Below are 20228 nucleotides of genomic sequence, written 5' to 3'. Positions count from 1 at the left end.
GAATTATCAAACTATAATCCGCATAGAGCGGGGGGAGGGGGAGGGAAAAGGGGGGAATACCGCAGATTCAGAATATAATTATAATAGTAATAATAGGCATAGCTTTTGGATGATTCAATTCTAAAGTGTGAGTTGACTGAGAACATACTCTATATTAGAATAAGAACCCTTAGGTCCAGTATAAAGATCTCAACAATGTGCATCATGTATGGATATTAATTATAAAACCCTAGGGAGGATCGAACAGGGGGGGTGACAAGGGGTTGGCGCCCATATCTTGATAGCTGCAGTATAGGTGATGGCAAAGAAGAGAAGGGGGGATGATGTAGAGGGAGTGACCACCTGCATATTTGAGTGAAGCTGATACTGGTTCAAACTGGATGACCAGTTCAGTAAAGGAAATTTAGTAAGATAGGAGTCCCATTTGGATGAAAACCGAGAGGAGGATCCTGAAGAAAAGAGAATGTCAAGAAGGTCTCTGCTGAACAGTTTTGTTAATTCTGTTTGTATATCCCTGAGCATGGGTGGGGTCCACTTGCTGAGAACTGCTGTTTTGGCCTACATGAAACATGTGGAGACCCAGGCCTTGTGGTTGTTAAGTATCAGTGTTAAGTATCAGTGACTGGGCCTTATCCAGCTCCAAGGCAAGTCCATCTAGGTATCCAAATATTAGAGAGAGGGTTACGGATGAGTGTTTCCACCTTGACAGGACATGACCACAGTCTGTGAGCCAGGGTAGGTCTATGAAGAAGACACCAAGAACACTTCTGTGGAGCAGAGGAGTCTTTGGAAAAAGGCAAGTAAGCCCTATGTAGAATTTTAACCACTTAAGCCCCGGAAGATTTTACCCCCTTCCGGACCAGGGCCTATTTTGCGATTTGGCACTGCGTGACTTTAACGGACAATTGCGCGGTCATGCGACGCTGTACCTAAACGAATTTGATATCCTTTTTTTCCCACAAACAGAGTTTTCTTTTGGTGGTATTTGATCACCTGTGTGATTTTTTGATCATGCGCTACAAACAAAAAAAGAACGTCAATTTTGCAAAAAAAACAATATTTTTCACATTTTTTTATATGAAATTCCCCGCCAAAAAATGTAAAAATCAAATTTTTTTTAAATTTTTGGCCAATTTGTTTTATGCTACATATGTTTGGTAAAAAAAATTGCAAAAATTGTAGATAAGCCTGACAATCAGTCCAGTCCGACCCTCAGGAGGCATGCTAGGTTGACAACCCTTGATAAAGTCACGAGCGTAGTGACGCAACGTGTCGGGAGGAGCCGGGTGACGTCACTTCCGTGTTCACGGCCGTAACCGGAAGTTCTACAGTGTATCGCTTTCAGCATTCGCTTTGCTCGTTTGTTGCTGTTTATTTGTAAGTGTATCTGAATTTCTAATTAAACTGGTTTTTGAAGTTACTGCACCATGAGCGTCTCATTTTATACCCTATGAGGCGGAACGGCTTGGAGTGAGCATATTGTGCAGCTGAGGACCTGTATTGCACTGGGAGATCGATATCCTGCGAACATCAGTGATTACATTCCCGCAAGAGAGGAGAGAGGTTGGAAGCCCATCTTGAATTAAAGCAATCGGCTTTTTTGGATTACACCAAGGGTGGGGAACCTATGGTTCGGGGGCCGTATGCGGCCCCCGAAGTCATCTGGTCTGGCCCCCCATGCAGCTGAGTCTGTGTCTCTCAGCTGATCTGTCAGAATGGAGCCGATGCTTCCTGTATAGTTCCTGCTCTGTTATGACAGTCTGAGTGAGTCACAGGCGGAGTGATATCAAATGCACTCCGCCTGTGACCAATACAGGAAACATCACCTCTTCCTCCAGCGTGGCGCTGCTACACTTCTCCTAGCCAGCATTTCCCGCCAGCAGCACACAAAGCAGTACCAGCCAGAGCCAGCAGTACCAGCAGTACACACAGCAGTATCAGCCAGAACCAGCAGTACCCACAGCAGAACCAGCAGTACCAGCCAGAGCCAGCAGTACCTACAACAGTACCAGCCAGCAGTACCCACAGCAATACCAGCCAGCAGTACATGCCAGCAGTATCAGCCTGAGCCAGCAGTACCCACAGCAGTACCTGCCTGAGCCAGCAGTACCCACAGCACAGTACAAGCCATCAGTACCAGCCTGAGCCAGCAGTACCCACAGTAGTACCAGCTAGCAGTACCTACAGCACAGTACCAGCCTGAGTCAGCAGTACCCACAGCAGTACCAGCCAGCAGTACTCACAGCAGTATCAGCCTGAGCTAGCAGTACCATCCAGCAGTACTCACAGCACAGTACAAGCCAGCAGTACCAGCCTGAGCCAGCTATACCCACCAGCAGTACCAGCCAGCTATACCCACCAGCAGTACCTGCCAGCAGTTCTTTTCAAAACTTGCCACCACAAAAAGTCGACTGCGCTCCAGACTGACCGACGCAAACCTGGAAAACCTGTTGCGAGTAGCAACATCATCAATACCAGCTAACATCACACACCTCACCAAAGAGAAGTAGTTGCAGCCATCACATTAGGGGTGAGTTAATTAAATGTTTGACCAAATATAACAGGCTAATGTTTAAGGTGATAATTATGTACGGCCCCCGAATGGTTTTATAAATACCCAAATGGCCCTTGGCAGAAAAAAGGTTCCCCACCCCTGGATTACACACATGTGCAGATAGTGTGTGTTGGAGGTAAGCGGCCACTATGCACTTCTGTGTTGGAGATTGGATCGATATCCAGATTATTTATGCTATAGTCCACGACTGGTTGATTCTTTTGAAGATTTTCTTTTTGAAGAATTTACTTTATTCATATGTGATTGTGTTTATTGGACATTGTGGAACTTTTTAGAAATTCATTTTCACATATATACGTTTTTTCATCAATTTTTTATCACAGATTTATATTATCATTCATTAACAATTGTATTGATTATCACCATTTATTATCAAGTGTATTGATCATTGTCCTTGGGATTGCACCACATTTTTTTGGATTGACACACTATTCATTTAATAGAGGACTTTATTTATGCACAGTCTTTTCACAGTTATTCACCGAAGATTTCATGTGGATAGGTTCATAGTTTTACAGTTTTTTATTGAGTGCTGATTTCACCTTGAATATTTTTATCCTTTTGCATCAGTGCTCAATTGCATAGAGCACCACCCACGGTGGTGGACATCGTTATTGTCACAGTGTTTATCACATTTTATTTTTTTGAATCAGCGCCGATTTTTTACATCATACACATGCTAGGTTATATATTCTGATATTCGGTAGGTTAACCCCTCCCTCTTTTTTTAGGTAGGAACAATTTCTTAAGGGCTATGTGGGGGCACTTCTTCCTCCATAGGAAGGCTGAGAGGGCTTTATAGAGAGTTTGGGAGTCTTTATGTCTAAGAAGTAGAGGTATAGTCTGTAGGGGATAAAGGAGTTTAGGGAAACTAATCATTATGAACAAGTGACATTTTCCCAGAAATGGGGAGTTCCGACCATGATTCTAATTGTTTTGCAATGGGCATAATCACAGGGGGGAAATTAGGGTATAAATGGAGGAAGGAGATTTACCGATTTTAATACCCAGATACTTGATGGCAACTGAAAAAAATGGAATGATCTGTCCATTCAGGGGGCCTAGAGTAAGAGGGGCAGTATTTCGCTTTTGGAGAAATTAATCTTGAGTCCAGAACAGAAGAGAAATTCAGTAAAAATGTAGTGGATTAGGGGAATTTCTGAACCCCTGGGCAGGTAACGACATGGACCGTTTTGACCGAATGTCGGGGGACACTATTTATTTATTTTTATTTTTGGACAGCGGGTGATTTATAAGTGGAATCCCTTCAGGAAGAGTGTAGTGAGTGTAGTGAGTTTACCAGCCGCCCCTGAGCAATAATGCGGGAACTCGAATTTCCCGCGAAGAAGCCCATTTGTTCTCCATTCGGCAAACGGGCTGTGTTCGAATCGAACATGAAGCCCATTCCTAGTACTTAACTACTTGCTGACCACCCGCCGCAGATATACTACGGCAGGCTGGCTCGGCTGCGTACCTGTACGGCAGTTCACAGGAGCGCTCCTGTGGGCACACGCGACTGCGCCCCCATTAGCCAGTGGTGATGCTGACTCATGGGGCCGGCGGCTGCGATTGCCGCTGGGCACCCGCGATTGCTCCCCGTAGAGAGAAAACCTCGGTCTGCTGTTGTAAGCACTGCAGACCGTTGTTCTCACAGGAACCAGCACAGAGCGCCTGTGATCCTAATATTTTTTTTTTTTTGTGATCCTAATATTTAGGATTGCAGGTCTCTGTGTTAATTCCACAAGCCCATCCCCCTCAGTTAGAAAACACTCCCTAGGCATACACTTAACCCTTTCATCGCCCCTGAGTTCACCCCTTTCCCGCCAGTGTCAAAAATGTCAGTTAGGGGTCCAACCTGCCTGCCGCAATGTCGCAATCTCTCTAAAATTTGCAGATCACCGACATTACTAGTAAAAAAATTAATTAATTAATTAATTAATATATAAAAATTACATCAATGTTTCCTCTAGTTTGTAGATGAGATAACTTTTGCGCAAACCAATCAAAATATGCTTATTGGGATTTTTTTTCACCAAAAATATGTAGCAGAAAACAAATTGGCCTAAAATTATGAAAAAAAATTTGATTTTTAAATTTTTTTATTGGAATGTTATATAGCAGAATGTGAAAAATATTGTTTTTTTGTTTTTCAAAATCGTCACTCTTTTTTTGTTTATAATGCAAAAAATAAAAACCGCACAGGTGATCAAATACCACCAAAAGAAAGATCTATTTGTGGGTAAAAAAGGACATCAATGTTAGTATTTGGGTATAGCTTCGCACAACCGCGCAATTGTCAGTTAAATCAGCGCAGTGCCGAATCCCAAAAAATGGCCTGGTCATTAAGGGGGAAAACCTTCTGGTCCAGAAGTGGTAGAGCTAACACTGATCAAAGTGGAAAAAATGTGTGGTTTTTTTTTATTTTTATTGTTTTTTTATTGTTTTTGTCTAAGGATTGCAAAAAAAAAAAAAAAAAAAGAAAAATTTTTACAGGTCAATATCGTCAAAAGAAGGTCTTGTTTATCCTTAATAGAAACATATACAGTATGTTATCTTATGTTTATTTAAATATATTTTATCTTTATTGTATATTACATCTTTGTATAACTATATATAATATACATATATGTTACAAATGATTATATATGCTATCTTTGCTATCTTAAGTAATGAAAGAGTATTTGTCGAATTAACAGGCCTATAGCAGAAATGCTTAAATTGCTCTGATCCATGGGGGTGATCAGATGTGAGATCTAAAGTGGTTAAAATAATGCTATTACATACATAAATAAAAACAATATATATATATATATATATATATATATATATATATATATATATATATATATATATATATAATATACACATTGTAGCCCCTTCACATGTGTGTGTATAGCTCATCTCTGTTTGTCTCCCGTCTCTGTTCAGGTGTGGTACATCTGAATGCTGATGCACCCAGAAAGATTTAAACAATAGTTATAAAAAGAAAGAAACCAAGCAAAGTTCAACTCAGTAAAGGGAAAAAGCCATTCATACTCCACACAAAGCACAATGTCAGCATGTGAGTGAGTAAGCAGTAAAGGATGTATATAAGGGCTATAGTCATCCCAGCAGTTACTGGTGCACACTAATAGCAACACGGTGACAAATCAAGCAAAATGGGAAAGGTGAGTTTATAAAAACAATTATTTTTTGGGCTAAAAATTAAAGGCCAACTTTTTCCAATTCATTTTTGGATTTAAATAGATTTGCGAATTTTTATTGTTGTATTTGAGAAATTTTCCATCCTTTCCTGTCTGTTTGATGAGTGTCTGACAGAACAAGCGAAGGGAAATCAAACAAGGACATTGATGGCAATATAAACAATTATTCTTGTATGGAAAGGTTAGAGCCTCTGCCAGGATTTTCTTTTGCTTTATTTGGTAATGGGAGCACTGATCCTTGTGTGCAGCATCAATAGACCCTCCAGTACACCCCAGCACTCCTTGCCGTAAAATACATTCAGTGCTGGAGGTTCCCCCGCGTTCCTTCCTTGTTTGTTGTAATGTTACATGCGGAATGAGGTCCCGGAGGCTGCTCTCCTACAACTGCGACCCTCTGAAGAGTTCACTAAAAATGTAAAAGATCTGAGCAACACATTAGTTTTGTAGCACCCCCTTGTGTACATAGTTGGTTAGTGTAGGTAAATTTAGTTGGGCTAGCCTGCTTATTCGGGGTCATGTAGAGGTCTCAGTCACCCCCCCCCCCCCCCCTGGCTTCTGGAAGCTTTTAGAAGTTTCCAGAACTTATTGGGTGGAGGAGTAGAGACCTCAGCCTGAATATTCATGGGGACTCTACCATTTCCTGGGGGAAGGATCGCCCAGTAGGTGAAGAGTACCATATGAGTATTTGGGAGCCTGGCTATGTGGGGAGAGAGTGCAGGATCCAGAGTCCTGGAGGGGACCGTTGTGCTGGAGGGCTCTGCCTCAAGGCAGACCTGTGCTGCTGAGAGGCAGAGAAAGAGAGAGAGAATGAGAGAGAGATAGAGGACAAGAGAAGGAACCAGAGACTTCCTCACCCCCCACAGTCTCAGTCAGGCTTGGCTCTGACACTCTGCCGGCAAGAGTGACCTGTAAACCTGTAAAGCAGAAGGCCTGGACAGAAGTGTCCATCTTTGCTTCAGGAATCACCAGAGACTGAGCGAGTGATCTCTATTTGTTAACCCCCCCCCCCCCAAGCCTACAAGGGAGAAAGCAGCCAGGTGTAGGACCTCACTAGTTTTCAGGAGGGCCAGCGCTTAGCCTACCTTCATCCCTGCTGCGGATATTTGAAGTATTAGGCTACATGCTTTAGGATTTCTTCTAGTGGAAAAGGTTCAAGATCCCCACAGTCAGTCTAGAAGTTCTCCTAAATGAGTACAGCCTTGGATTTTGTGCTGGTGGTCGGGAATCGATTTTATTTGCATCAAACGCAAATGTGTTTTGGGGACTTTGTCAGGGCTAGAATCAAGAGAAAAACCTATATGTATATGCACATATAATTATGTATAATCACAAAATTATATGAGTAATAATTATGGCTAGGGGAGAAACTCAGACAATAAAAATAGTATTACCCATTGGTGTTGAGTTGAAAAATGCTCCTTGTTTCGGTGGTCAGTGGAAAAGTGCCTTCTTTAAATTGATGTTCAGCATGGTGTTCCCCATGGTCAGTGTGACTCTTTATTTTATTGGTCAGTGGGTCACTCTTACAATATTGGTATAAATGAAAAGTGTCCCCCCTTACCAATAGCTAAAAAGATCACTGATATCAATAATGACTGAGAGACAGAAATTGCTCATTGTTCAAGGAACCACTGGCAACCTCTGGAGAAACCCTGACTGGGAAAGACTGATATAAAGGGACATGGAATCTAACCAATTAGGTTTCAACAGAGATCCAATCTAACAGAGGTTTCAGCTCTTTTCATCCCAGGTTTGAAAAAAAAAAATGTTTTGTCTGACGTTGAGCTTCAATATTTATCCAGCTGTGATCTTGTGTGTGCACAGCTGATAGTTTTTTAAGGTTTATATATTGAGTTTGGAACATCCCATCCCTTTATTTGAAGGGATCTAGAAGTAAAACTAATTTCATGGCTTATACAAGTAAATGACTACCCTTTTATTCCATTAGATCATTTTTTACGAGGACAAGAACTTCCAGGGTCGCTCCTACGAGTGCAGCTCTGAATGTCCCGATCTGTCCTCATTCTTCAGACGCTGCAACTCCATCCGTGTGGAAAGTGGGAACTGGATCCTGTATGAGCTCCCCAACTACAGAGGACACCAGTACTTCCTCCATAGAGGAGAGTATCCTGACTTCCAGCAATGGATGGGCTACAATGACTCCATTAAGTCTGTGCGTCTGAGCCCCCAGGTAATATAATGCAGTACAATGTGAATTTAAGCATACCACTGCCCCTAGCCATGGGACAAATGTCTTCTTTAGTCAGCTTAGGATCTTGATGCCTGTCTCCATCTTATATCACCTGATCCATCTTATACTGTAAGTCTTAGGACATATCAAAAAAATAAAAAAATAAATAATAGTAATAATACATATGTTCTGTACACAGAATGTATACTGACCACACCCCCAGAAACATCATTTCCTACTTGTGTGATTGGCTCATTAATTTTCCTAGAAGTCTGCCTAAGATACAAGTCAGATTTCTGGCATCCCCTGCAACAAAAATGTCAATTTTGGTGAGATACTCCCAATAGAAACATGTCTAAAGGGATGCAGGCCCAGCAGCTTTCCTCATTAGAGCCCTGCAGCTGCCACAGCTGATAGATAATTATGAAACCACTCCCATTAGACCCACTCAGCACAGAAGAACAAACAATGATTTCTTCAGAATAATAAAAGATAGGAATCTGCAACAAAGTTAGTTAAAATCTTGCAATGTACAGAGATCACCAGAGGGGAATGTTTTTTCTTTCCCAACAAAAGTGGAGTTACGCTTTAATATCTAAACTGCTGGCAATAAAAATGAGTACACCACTAAGTAAAAATGTCTACATTGGGCCCAATTAGCCATTTTCCCTCCCCAGTGTCATGTGACTCGTTAGTGTTACAAGGTCTCAGGTGTGAATGGGGAGCAGGTGTGGTAAATTTGATGTTATCACTCTCACTCCCTCATACTGGTCACTAGAAGTTCAGCATGGCACCTCATGGCAAAGAACTCTCTGGCGATCTGAAAAAAAGAATAGTTGCTCTACATAAAGATGGCCTAGGCTATAAGAAGAATGCCAAGACCCTGAAACTGAGCTGCAGCACGGTGGCCAAGACCATACAGCGGTTTAACAGGACAGGTTCCACTCATAACAACAAATTTACACTGTACATGCTGTACACTCACTACTTTCCATTGTAGCAAAGTGTAATTTCTTCAATATTTCCATATGAAAAGATATAATAAAATATTTACAAAAATGTGAGGGGTGTACTCAGTTTTGTGAGATACTGTGTGGGTGTGTATATATATATATTTATATATATTTATATATATATATATATATATATATATATATATATATATTTATAGTAGGCACTGGAAGTGAGAGAAAAAAAACTCCCCAATGATAAAACACCTGATATTTTCCTTTCCTCTCTACACTCTGTACAAAGCTATGGCATGGTTGCATTATACCTCAATTAGTAGTCTTGACGCTACAGGTTTGACTGCTTGGTTAATTTCAAGTTTTGTTTTCTTCTTTAGCACCAAGGTTCCTTTAGAATCAGGATCTACGAGAGAGAAGACTTCAGAGGTCAGATGATGGAGTTCACTGAGGATTGTCCTAATGTCTATGAGAGATTCCGCTACCATGACATCCACTCCGTCCATGTCCAAGATGGCTACTGGATGTTCTATGAGGAGCCCAACTACAGGGGGCGTCAGTATTACCTGAGACCTGCAGAGTACAGGAGATACACTGACTGGGGAGCCACAAGCCCCAGAATTGGGTCTTTCAGACGTCTTCATCATTCCTATTAAATGTTTAAAAACATTTTAAGTTTTCTGCTTGACAATAAACTTGATAAAGACATTTTTTTCTGTTTGTTTTATAGTTATTCAATGTAAATTTTCGATGCAAATTTGTAAAGAGCAGCAACCTATACAACCAGTCAAAAGCCACTTTTAGTCTGAGACTCAAACATCTCTATGTGAATATACAGTACACTGGGTCACTCCATCATAAAATCATTTATTGATTTATTTCATGCAGAATAAGTTGGTTTCTTCTATACATACTGGAAGAGATTTACTAAAATCTGAGCTTGCAAACTCTGGTGCAGTTCTGCCTAAAAACCAATCAGCTTCCAGGTTTTATTGTCAAAGCTTAAAATGGTTGGTGACGAGAGAACTTACCTGGGCAGTTTAACCACTTCCCCTCCTGGAAGATTTACCCCTCTTCATGACTAGGCCATTTTTTGTGATATGTCACTGCGTTACTTTTTTTTTTTAAATCAGAAAATAGTTTTTTTGAACAAGGTTAAACAATTTCCAATCTATATACAATGCATTTACTTACATCTATTGATACACTACATGGTCATCTTAGCACCCTTAACATTAATACTATCATCGTGACCTTCAAGTCCACAATATGCTGAAGTATTTAAGCTTATACAGTATATCTGGTATTAAACAACCACAGCTTGTTAGGATCTACCCGTTGGTCATTGCAAGATTCTGGAAATCACCAGTTCCCTGGGGCTCAGCCCAGGGGTATCCAGCGTTGGTGACCAGATTTTTTAAAATCGACCTTGGCTTCCCCTGTGTTGATCGATGTACCTTTTCATGACCAAGGTATTCCCAATGTGTAGTATCCATGAGGCTACTCTGTGCGGTGAGATCGATTTCCATCCCAACAGGATGAGTTTGCGTGCTTGAAATAGTGTTCTAGAGCAGGGATTCCCAAACTGGATCTTCTGCAGCTCAGCTCCACACCTGGTTTTTCAAATCTACCTTGACTTCCCCTGTGTTGATAGATGTACCTTTCCATGACCGAGGTATTCCCCATGTGTAGTATCCATGAGGCTACTCTGGGCGGTGAGATCGATTTCCATCCCAACAGAATGAGTTTGTGTGCTTGAAATAGTGCTCTAGAGCAGGGATTCCCAAACTATGGCCCTCCAGTTGTTCAGAAACTACAATTCCCATTATGCCTAATCATGTATGTGAATTTCAGAGTTTTACAATGCCTTATGGGATGTGTAGTTCTGCAACAGCTTCGGGGCCGTAGTTTTGGAATCCCTGCTCTAGAGAATGCTATCCTAAACATCTCCTTTGGGATAACCTCTTCCAGAACCCCCAGGTTACAATGAATTGGGTCTAAAGGGACGGTCAGCAGGAACACCTTGTTAAGTGTCCCAAGTACCGCACTCCAATACCTATGGAGCTTTGGGCATCTCCAAAGTAGATGGATGAGATCCCCCTGGTGTTGCCCACATCTTCAGCACACGGGGTCTGACTGTCCATCCTATGCAGTCTAAGCGGGTTGTAATGCACCCTAAGTACAATGTATAATTGGGAGACTTTTTTGGGCAACTTTAAGAGAGCAGGTAGTAATAGAGTACAGGACTTCCTCCCATTGGTCTCCCGTGAGTGGGCCTACGTCACTTTCCCATAGGGACGGTGCCTTGGTGGGGTAAGATTTTAAATGGTGTGTTAATAGTATTTGATAACAATGTGAGATGATCCCTTTGGTTTCAGTCCTGGTTTGTAACAGATGGAAAATGGGGGTATTGGACATAACCCAGCTGTCAGTGTCCCTCTGCGTGCACACAGCGTGCCTGAGCAGGAGATAGGAGTAGTACATGGTGGAGGGCACATGAAATCTATTTTGTAACTTAGGGAAGGATAGCAGCTTGCCATTCTGAAATATGTGTGACAGTAGAGTTACACCAAAGGATCGCCACTTGGATCCCTGCTGTAGTTTTGCCAGGTCGACATAGGAGGGGTTCTCCCATATCAGGCTATATTCAGTGAATCCCAGCACCCCCTGCATCTGCCTGCCTTTATTCAATATTTTTTGGATTAATGTAAGAGTGGGCATCTGTCTATTTGATTTATGGAACTTCTGTGCCTCCAGGCCCATCGGAACGGTCTCCCCTCCAGAGTCTATCAGCATCCGTCTTGCTGAAGAGCCCACCAGATCATGGATCAAGGATCCCTTCAGATGCTGAGCTGCAATAAAGTACAACCAAGGATTGGGCACTGCCAATCCTCCACTGTCCTTGGGGTGTTGCAGCTGTTCTAGTTTGATCCTGGGAGGGCCTGTATTCCATAGTAGGCGTCTAAAGAGGGTGTTGACCACCCTAAATATTTTCAAGTGAATTACTACCGGTGAGTTGTGAAGAAGATATAGCAGCTGTGGCATCAATATAATTTTTATTAATAAACAAAAATAACCGCGCTAGACACAGTAAGAGAAAATTGAAAGTGAAATAAATTAAAGTGATGAAAAATAATAAAGCTGCAGCTATAGTGGGAAACACCAAATAGCAAAATTTAAAAAATAAAGCTGGGCTAGAAATGATAAATGTTATTACAACATATACATAAATTTCAAATAGAAAATCATACATAAATTAGTAAACAATCAAGTTCCAAAAGATCAATACCACAGTGTCCATATATTAAACCCCTGTGTGTAAATGGTTAACAAATGGAATCATAAATAAACATAAATAAAATAAACAGTCCAAAAAGTATGTGCAAATGTGCAGGAAAACAGAGATCCTCCACCACAATACTATGACTCTTCCTCCACGGTGACAAGTGCAAAAATCACGCTACTGTGCTTACCAGATGGGAGATATAATTAAGCCTTTCAATGCAAACTCAGAGGGTAAAGGCTCCAGTCAGCTCCAATAGATGTCTCTCTAATCTCTCCTGCCAGCCAAGCCAGATAGTGTGAACCACGGTAATGGAAACAGCCCAAACAATATGCTCTCCGGCAATTACCATAAAGAGATAGAGGCCACAATAGTGAAGTACGTAGCAAAAAGATTTATTAAATAAGGTAAAAAACTCACATGTGTATGAAAACAAACAGCGCTAATATCGGCAGAATCCACAGGACGCAGCCGCCCGACTTCCGGGTATCACGTGGTGATGTCAGCACGCCTTCCCGACGCGTTTGGTCATAGATGACGTCTTCCTGGCGACACGGGCGGCGTGCTGACTCACCACTTATATGTACATAGGCTAACGAGCAAAACACAACATTACCGCCCCTGTCTGAGCCGCACCCAAACACAGCAAACGCCATATTTGTTCAGGGAATTTGCCAGTAACGGCCATCCCTATGATCAGCCATGATTCAGCCATATTTCTATGGACAATCCTTCACGGAGCTCACTGACCACAACCCTTTAATCTGGTTGAATCGAGTATCCGGGGACAATGGACGCTTATTGAGGTGGAGTCTTGCCCTGCAGCCCTACAACTTTTCTGTGCAGTACAGGCCGGGACGACAAAATGGCAACGCAGATGGACTTTCTCGACAAACTGAACTGTGATTGTAGTATAGCTCCCAGACATCCTCAAGCTGACCCGTATTGGATCTAGCTGGGTCTGCTGGACTATGGAACAGGGGGGAAGTATTGTCACAGACTTAAGAGGCTTTTGGGAGAGGACTGCAGGCTAGACTCCTGGCCACTGTCTGTGTGGAGCAATCCTTATTGGTAATCTCATCAACTCAGGCCACCTGTCTTTCACACAACAACATATTATCTACTGTGGGGATGTGTTTACACTTTAATACTGTCTATTGTTCTTTGAGAGCTCGATGCCGGTGTGTCTAACCTGGAATGAGATCCCTGATTGTTCAGGTGGTTAACTGTCTCATCTATTGTTGCCTGCTAGCATTCTGTGCATTCTGCCTAGGCTGCTTTAAGTTCTCAGTTAATTGGCATGTTAATGATATCATGGTCAGCCCTACCTCGTTAGCTAACTATTGTGTGATGTTTTGTGTAAATATTTGATGGGCCACTGACATACTTCTCAAGTGTATAAAAGTCTGTGAGTTGGTTCAATAAACAGTTTGATTCTGGATGACTCCAAAGCTTGTACTGTCGAGTTCTTGGGGTAACTATAGCCAGGTTCACGGATCCGTGTTCCAGATTGCTTAGGAAGCAGCTTCTTGGCGGAGATAACCAGTCGCGGTGTCCGGATCCCGTCACAGTGAGGTTATCCAATCTAGACCGATTCTTAGTAAACTTGCTAAATTGTAAACCCTAATATTTGGGAGACCTATGCCCTCCTCTCTTCTGGGGGGATAAAGTTTTTTGATAGATATGCATGGTTGTTTGCCTCTCCAAATGAATTTGGAGATAGAAGCGGTTAATAGCTTGACATCTTTGTGTTTTAGCAATAATGGTAGGGTTTGCAGTGGATAGAGGAGCTTGGCAAAGCTGAGCATTTTGACCAAATGACATCTACCAAGGAGAGATAGAAGCAGATCCATCCAGCTGTCCAATTCTTGCGTGATTTTAGAGAGCAGAGGGGGATAGTTGACAGTGTAGAGGGAAGAGGGGGTTTTACCTATCTTTTTTTTTTTTTAAACACATTTTTATTGAAATTTTCCAAGAGTACAAAAGTACAGAAGTACAAAACAATAAAGTCAAAAGTACAAAACAATTAAATACGAATAGCACTGTTGCATGCTGTGATAAAATTACAAGAATTATCAAACTATAATCCACATATAGCAGGGGGAGGGAGAGGGGGAGGGGGAGGGAAAAGGGGGGAATACAGCAGATTCAGAATATAATAATAATAATAATAATAATAATAGGCATAGCTTTTGGATGATTCAATTCTAAAGTGTGAGCTGACTGAGAACATACTCTATATTAGAATAAGAACCGTGAGGTCCAGTATAAAGATCTCAACAATGGGCACCATGTATGGATATTAATTATAAAACCCTTGGGAGGATCGAACAGGAGGGGGGGTGACAAGGGGTTGGCGTCCATATCTTGATAGCTGCACTATAGGTGATGGCGAAGAAGAGAATGTAGATGGAGTGGTCACCTGCATATTTAAGTGAAGCTGATACTGATTCAAACTGGATGACCAGTTCAGTAAAGGAAATTTAGTAAGATAGGAGTCCCATTTGCATGAAAACTGAGAGGAGGATCCTGAAGAAAATTGAATGTCAAGAAGGTCTCTGCTCAGCAGTTTTGTTAATTCCGTTTGTATATCCCTGAGCGTGGGTGGGGTCCACTTGCTGAGAACTTCTGTTTTGGCCTACATGAAACATGTGGAGACCCAGGCCTTGTGGTTGTTAAATATCAGTGACTGTGCCTTATCCAGCTCCAAGGCAAGTCCGTCTAGGTATCCAAATATTAGAGAGAGAGGGTTACGGGTGGGGCCTGTAACCTCGAATGTGAGTGTTTCCACCTTGTTCCAGAACTTAGAGATGACGGGACATGACCGCAGTCTGTGAGCCAGGGTAGGTCTATGTAGAAGACACCAAGAACACTTCTGTGGAGCAGAGGAGTCTTTGGACATTGAAAAAGGTGAGTAAGCCCTATGTAGAATTTTAAGCTGTTGTTCCCTCCAAAATTCGTTTGTAATGAAGGTGCAGGTCATATTGTATCCCATCAGGATGCATTGTTTAAGCATATCGTATTTGAAGTCTTTGTCCCATGGAGATGATTGGTTGGTGTCTGTCCACGATGACCGGTGAGAGGTTAAAGGTTTATGAATTTCGGAGATGCTAGGTTTGTCAAGGTCCAAGAGTGTATCCAGTACGGAGGGACGGAAGCGTTTGGTTTTGTCCAGGCATAGATGCGTGGCAAAGTTTCCCCTAGTTTGTAGACGAGATAACTTTTGTGCAAACCAATCAAAATTTGCTTATACCAAAATATATACCAAAATATGTAGCAGAAAACAAATTGGCCTAAAATGATAAAAAAATTAGATTTTTACATTTTTTTTATTGGGAATGATATATAGCAGAATGTGAAAAATATTGTGTTTTTTTTTTTTTTCAAAATTGTCGCTCATTTTTTTGTTTATAATGCAAAAAATAAAAACCACACAGGTGATCAAATACCACTAAAAGAAATCTCTATTTGTGGGTAAAAAAGGACATCAATGTTAGTATTAGGGAACAGATTCGCACAACCGCGCAATTGTCAGTTAAATCATTGCAGTGCTGAATCGCAAAAAATGGCCTGGTCATTAAGGGGGAAAACCTTTCGGTCCAGAAGTGGTAGAGCTAACACTGATTAAAGTGGAAAAAATGTGTGTGTGTTTTTTTTTATTGTTTTTTTATTGTTTTTGTCTAAGGGTTGCAAAAAAGAAAATTTTTTGCAAGTCAATATCGCCAAAAAAAGGTCTTGTTTGTCCTTAAAAAAAACATAAACAGTATGTTATCTTATGTTTTTTTTAAATATATGTTATCTTTATTGTATATTATATCTTTGTATAACTATATAGGCTATATATAATATACATATATGTTACATATGATTATATATGTTATCTTTGCTATCTTAAGTAATGAAAGAGTATTTGTCGAATAAACAGGCCTATAGCAGAAATGCTTAAATTGCTCTGATCCATGGGGGTGATCAGATGTGAGATCTAAACTGGTTAACATAATGCTATTACATACATAAAAAAAACAATATATATATATATATATATATATATATATATATATATATATATATAATATACACATTGTAGCCCCTTCACATGTGTGTATATAGCTCATCTCTGTTTGTCTCCTGTCTCTGTTCAGGTGTGGTACATCTGAATGCTGATGCACCCAGAAAGATTCAAACAATAGTTATAAAAAGAAACCAAGCAAAGTTCAACTCAGTAAAGGGAAAAAAGCCATTCATACTCCACACAAAGCACAATGTCAGCATGTGAGTGAGTAAGCAGTAAAGGATGTATATAAGGGCCATAGCCATCCCAGCAGTTACTGGTGCACACGAATAGCAGCACGGTGACAAATCAAGCAAAATGGGAAAGGTGAGTTCATAAAAACAATTATTTTTTGGACTAAAAACTAAAGGCCAAATCTTCCCAATACTTTTTTTTTTATTTAAATAGATTTGGGAATTAATGGAGTTTTTATTACTGTCTTTGGGATATTTTCTGACCTTTTCTGTCTGTTTGATGAGTGTCTGACGGAACAAGTGAAGGAAAATGTAATAGGGACATTGATGGCAATATAAACAATTATTCTAACAGAGTATGGAAACTTTAGAACCTCTGCCAGGATTTTATTGCTGTTTGTGGTAATGGGAGCGCTGAATCTTGTGGTGATTTGTTGTAATGTTACATGTGGAATGAGGTCCTGGACGCTGCTCTCCTACAACTGCGACCCTCAGAGGAGTTTACTAAAAAAAATTAAAAAAATTGGAGCCCCACATTAGTTCTGTAGTACCCCCTTGTGTACATTGTTGGTTAGTGTAGGTAAATTTAGTTGGGCTTCACTGCTTATTCGGGGTCATGTAAAGGTCTCAGTCACCTCCCACTGGCTTCTGAAAGCTTCTAAAAGGTTCCAGAACTTAGTGGGCAGAGGGGTGGAGGCCTCAGCCCGAATATTTATGGGGACTCTACCAATCCCAGGGGGAAGGACCACCCAGTAGCTGGAAAGTGCCCTATATGTATTCAGGAGCCTGGCCATGAGAGGAGAGAGAGTCCAGGATCCAGAGTCCTGGAGGGGACACCTGTGCTGGAGGGCTCTGCCTCCAGGCAGAAGTGTGCTGCTGAGATAGAGAGAGAGAGAGAGAGAGAGAGAGAAGGAGAAGAGAAGGCGCCAGAGACTTTCTCACCCCCTTCAGTCTCAGTCAAGTTTTGCTAGTATGGAAAGGATAGAACCTCTGCTAGGATTGTATTGCTTTCTGTGGTATGGGAGTGCTGAACCTTGTGGTTATTTGCTGTAATGTTATTTGTGATAGGAGGTTTTGGAAGTTGCTCTCCAGCAACTGCAAATCCTGGAGGAGTTTACTAAGAAAAAATTGATAAGATGGGAGCACCACGTTAGTTCGTATGGTCAATAAAATAATTTATTCTTCAACAAATGCAAAATGGTTTTGGGGACTTTATCAGAGAAAAAAAAATATTATATATATATATATATATATATATATATATATATATATATTTAAAATATTTACTTTTAAAAAAAGGTCTGACAATGGGTCCAAAGATTTCATCCCAATACCTAATGGCAGTCAGGGTGCCATTGTCTAGCCTGTAGATGTCTGTGCATCCCTCCATGGATATGCCTCCCCAGACCATCACTGACCCACCACCAAACCGGTCATGCTGAACGATGTTACAGGCAGCATAACATTCTCCACGGCTTCTCCAGTCCTTTCATGTCTGTCACATGTGCTCAGGGTGAACCTGCTCTCATCTGCAAAAAGCACAGGGTGCCAGTGGCGGACCTGCCAATTCTGGTGTTCAATGGCAAATGCCAATCGAGCTCCACGGTACCGGGCATTGAGTACAGGACCCACTAGAGGATGTGGGGTCCTCAGGCCACCCTCATGAAGTCTGTTTCTGATTGTTTGGTCAGAGACATTCCCACCAGTGGCCTGCTGATTGGTTAAGGACCTTCTATGGCCCTGTCCAACTCTCCTAGAGTAACTGCCTGTCTCCTGGAATCTCCTCCATGCTCCTGAGACTGTGCTGGGAGACACAGCAAACCTTCTGGCAATGGCACGTATTGATGTGCCATTATGGAGGAATTGGAAGGCATGTGCAACCTCTATAGGGTCCAATTATCACATCATGCTGCCAGTAGGGACACTGACCCTAGCCAAATGCAAAATTAGTGAAAAACAGTCAGAAAAGATGAGTAGGGAATAAATTGTCAGTGGCCTCGACCTATAAAACCATTTCTGTTTTGGGAGTTGTCTCATTGTTGTCCACCTAGTGCAACTGTTGTTAATTTAAATAACACCAAAGTAGCTGAAACTGATTAACAACCCCCTCTGCTACTTAACTGACCAGATCAATATCCCAGGAGTTTAATTGACTTGATGTTATACATTGATTAAAAAGGGTTCCTTTAATCCAATAAACTCTACCATACCTATAGACTTCTTCAGAAGATCTGGGATAAGGCCAAACAGCTACAACTGGTTACCGGATACACTTCTTATAGTCCCATTTGGCATAATCGTTCTTACCCTGAGCTGGACAAGCTGGATCAGGCTGGTAGGTGGCTGACGTATGGGGTGTCCCATCTTAAACACATCCTGCTCAATGGGGAGCTACTGCCCTTCAAGCAATTGCAACTTCGGTTTTCCTTCCCACATAATATGAAGTACTATTACCTGCAGCTTTGGGATGCATACCGGGCTCAATCTTCCTTGTCCCACTCCAGCTTGTCCTCCACACTGGTATTTTTCCTTATGGAGCAATATACCTCTACTAAGGGCTTTATATCAGCTTGTTATGCAGCCTTATTGGGTTCCTACTTAGACAGATATCCGTGCAAGGCGTGTGACCAATGGAGCGGGGATGTGGGGGAGGTACCCGCTGAGCAATAGAGGAGGCCTTGGAGTCAGTCAGAATATGTTCACTCAATGTTTCCCATCAGGTATCCCAATTATATATCCTGTTACGAGTACATCATACCCCGGCGAAATTACATGCTATGGGTCTCCGCCCGGACAATATGTGCAATAGATGTGAGAGGGATGTGGGGGACCTTATACACTTACTATGGAGATGCCCGAAATTACACCGGTATTGGACCTCAGTGACCTCCACTATAAACAGGGTTCTGGGCTTGGCAATTCCTTTGGATCCCAAGCACTGCCTCTTGGGTATACTGGATCACATTATAGATGACCGCTACTTACGGGAGGCAGCGGCGCAAGCTCTGTTTCAAGCGCGACTACTTATTATTAGACGCTGGATTGATAAGGAACCTCCTACATATAGACTCTGGCTTGAGCAACTGGGCGCCACTCTTCGAAAGGAGAAATACATTTACTTGCATAGGGGTGCCCCGGCTAAATTCCGGAAAGTCTGGGGAGTCTGGTTGAGCTCTCCGAGGATGGCTCCCACGGATCTGATCCTAGACCATCTGTTACTTTAATTGCTGGCGGTGGGTAGACCGTTGGAGGTTAGATGGGGGGGGGGGGGAATGACTTTGATTTGGGTTATGGGACTGTTGCCTTGCGTTATGTTTTTTTTTCTTTTTTGGTTCAGGCTGTTCTTTGATTCATGTTGTATACTGGCTCTGTTGCTGAGATCTGTCTACGATTCTGTGCCTTTAGTGGTAGATGTGCTTTGATCCAATCTGTTTGTTGCAATATTTGTTTCTATGTGCGATTTCTCAATAAACATTTGTTTTCTTGATTTAAAAAAAAAAGGGTTCCTTTAATTTTTGTTGAGCAGTGTATATAATACTATATGTACATACAGGTAAAATTAACCAAATTTACTTATTTATACTTACTTATTTAAAGGAGCCAGAACACAGTTATTGTTGGACTTTTGGACTAAATTTGCATAGTTTTTGCATCTTGTTTTTTTTACATTTTATATATTTTTATATTTTTCTTTTTTCAATTATCTATTTTCACAGAGCACTTTATTGTTATTATTGATAAATTGTGTTTACTTTTTATCTTAGTG

The 20228-nt window shown here is 41.4% G+C and overlaps 1 protein-coding gene across 1 annotated transcript in view; it reads left to right on the top strand.

Annotated features, from left to right (window-relative positions):
• Window positions 1-5733: 5733 nt before the first annotated feature.
• LOC309550211 (uncharacterized protein) overlaps window positions 5734-20228 on the top strand; it is a gene marked incomplete at both ends in the record, with an annotated part of 144615 nt that continues 130120 nt past the window's right edge. Inside the window, 3 exons of the mRNA XM_082250626.1 lie at window positions 5734-5742; window positions 7727-7969; window positions 9315-9554. Of these exons, the coding sequence (XP_082106752.1) occupies window positions 5734-5742; window positions 7727-7969; window positions 9315-9554 (492 nt within the window). The remainder of the gene's footprint in view (window positions 5743-7726; window positions 7970-9314; window positions 9555-20228) is intronic.

This window comes from Pelophylax lessonae (assembly GCF_965119305.1).
Source record: "Pelophylax lessonae genome assembly, chromosome: 1".
Taxonomy (NCBI): Eukaryota; Metazoa; Chordata; class Amphibia; order Anura; family Ranidae; genus Pelophylax; species Pelophylax lessonae.
The sequence above is the reverse complement of the archived record's forward strand: the minus strand, read 5'-3'. Positions and strand labels throughout refer to the sequence as shown.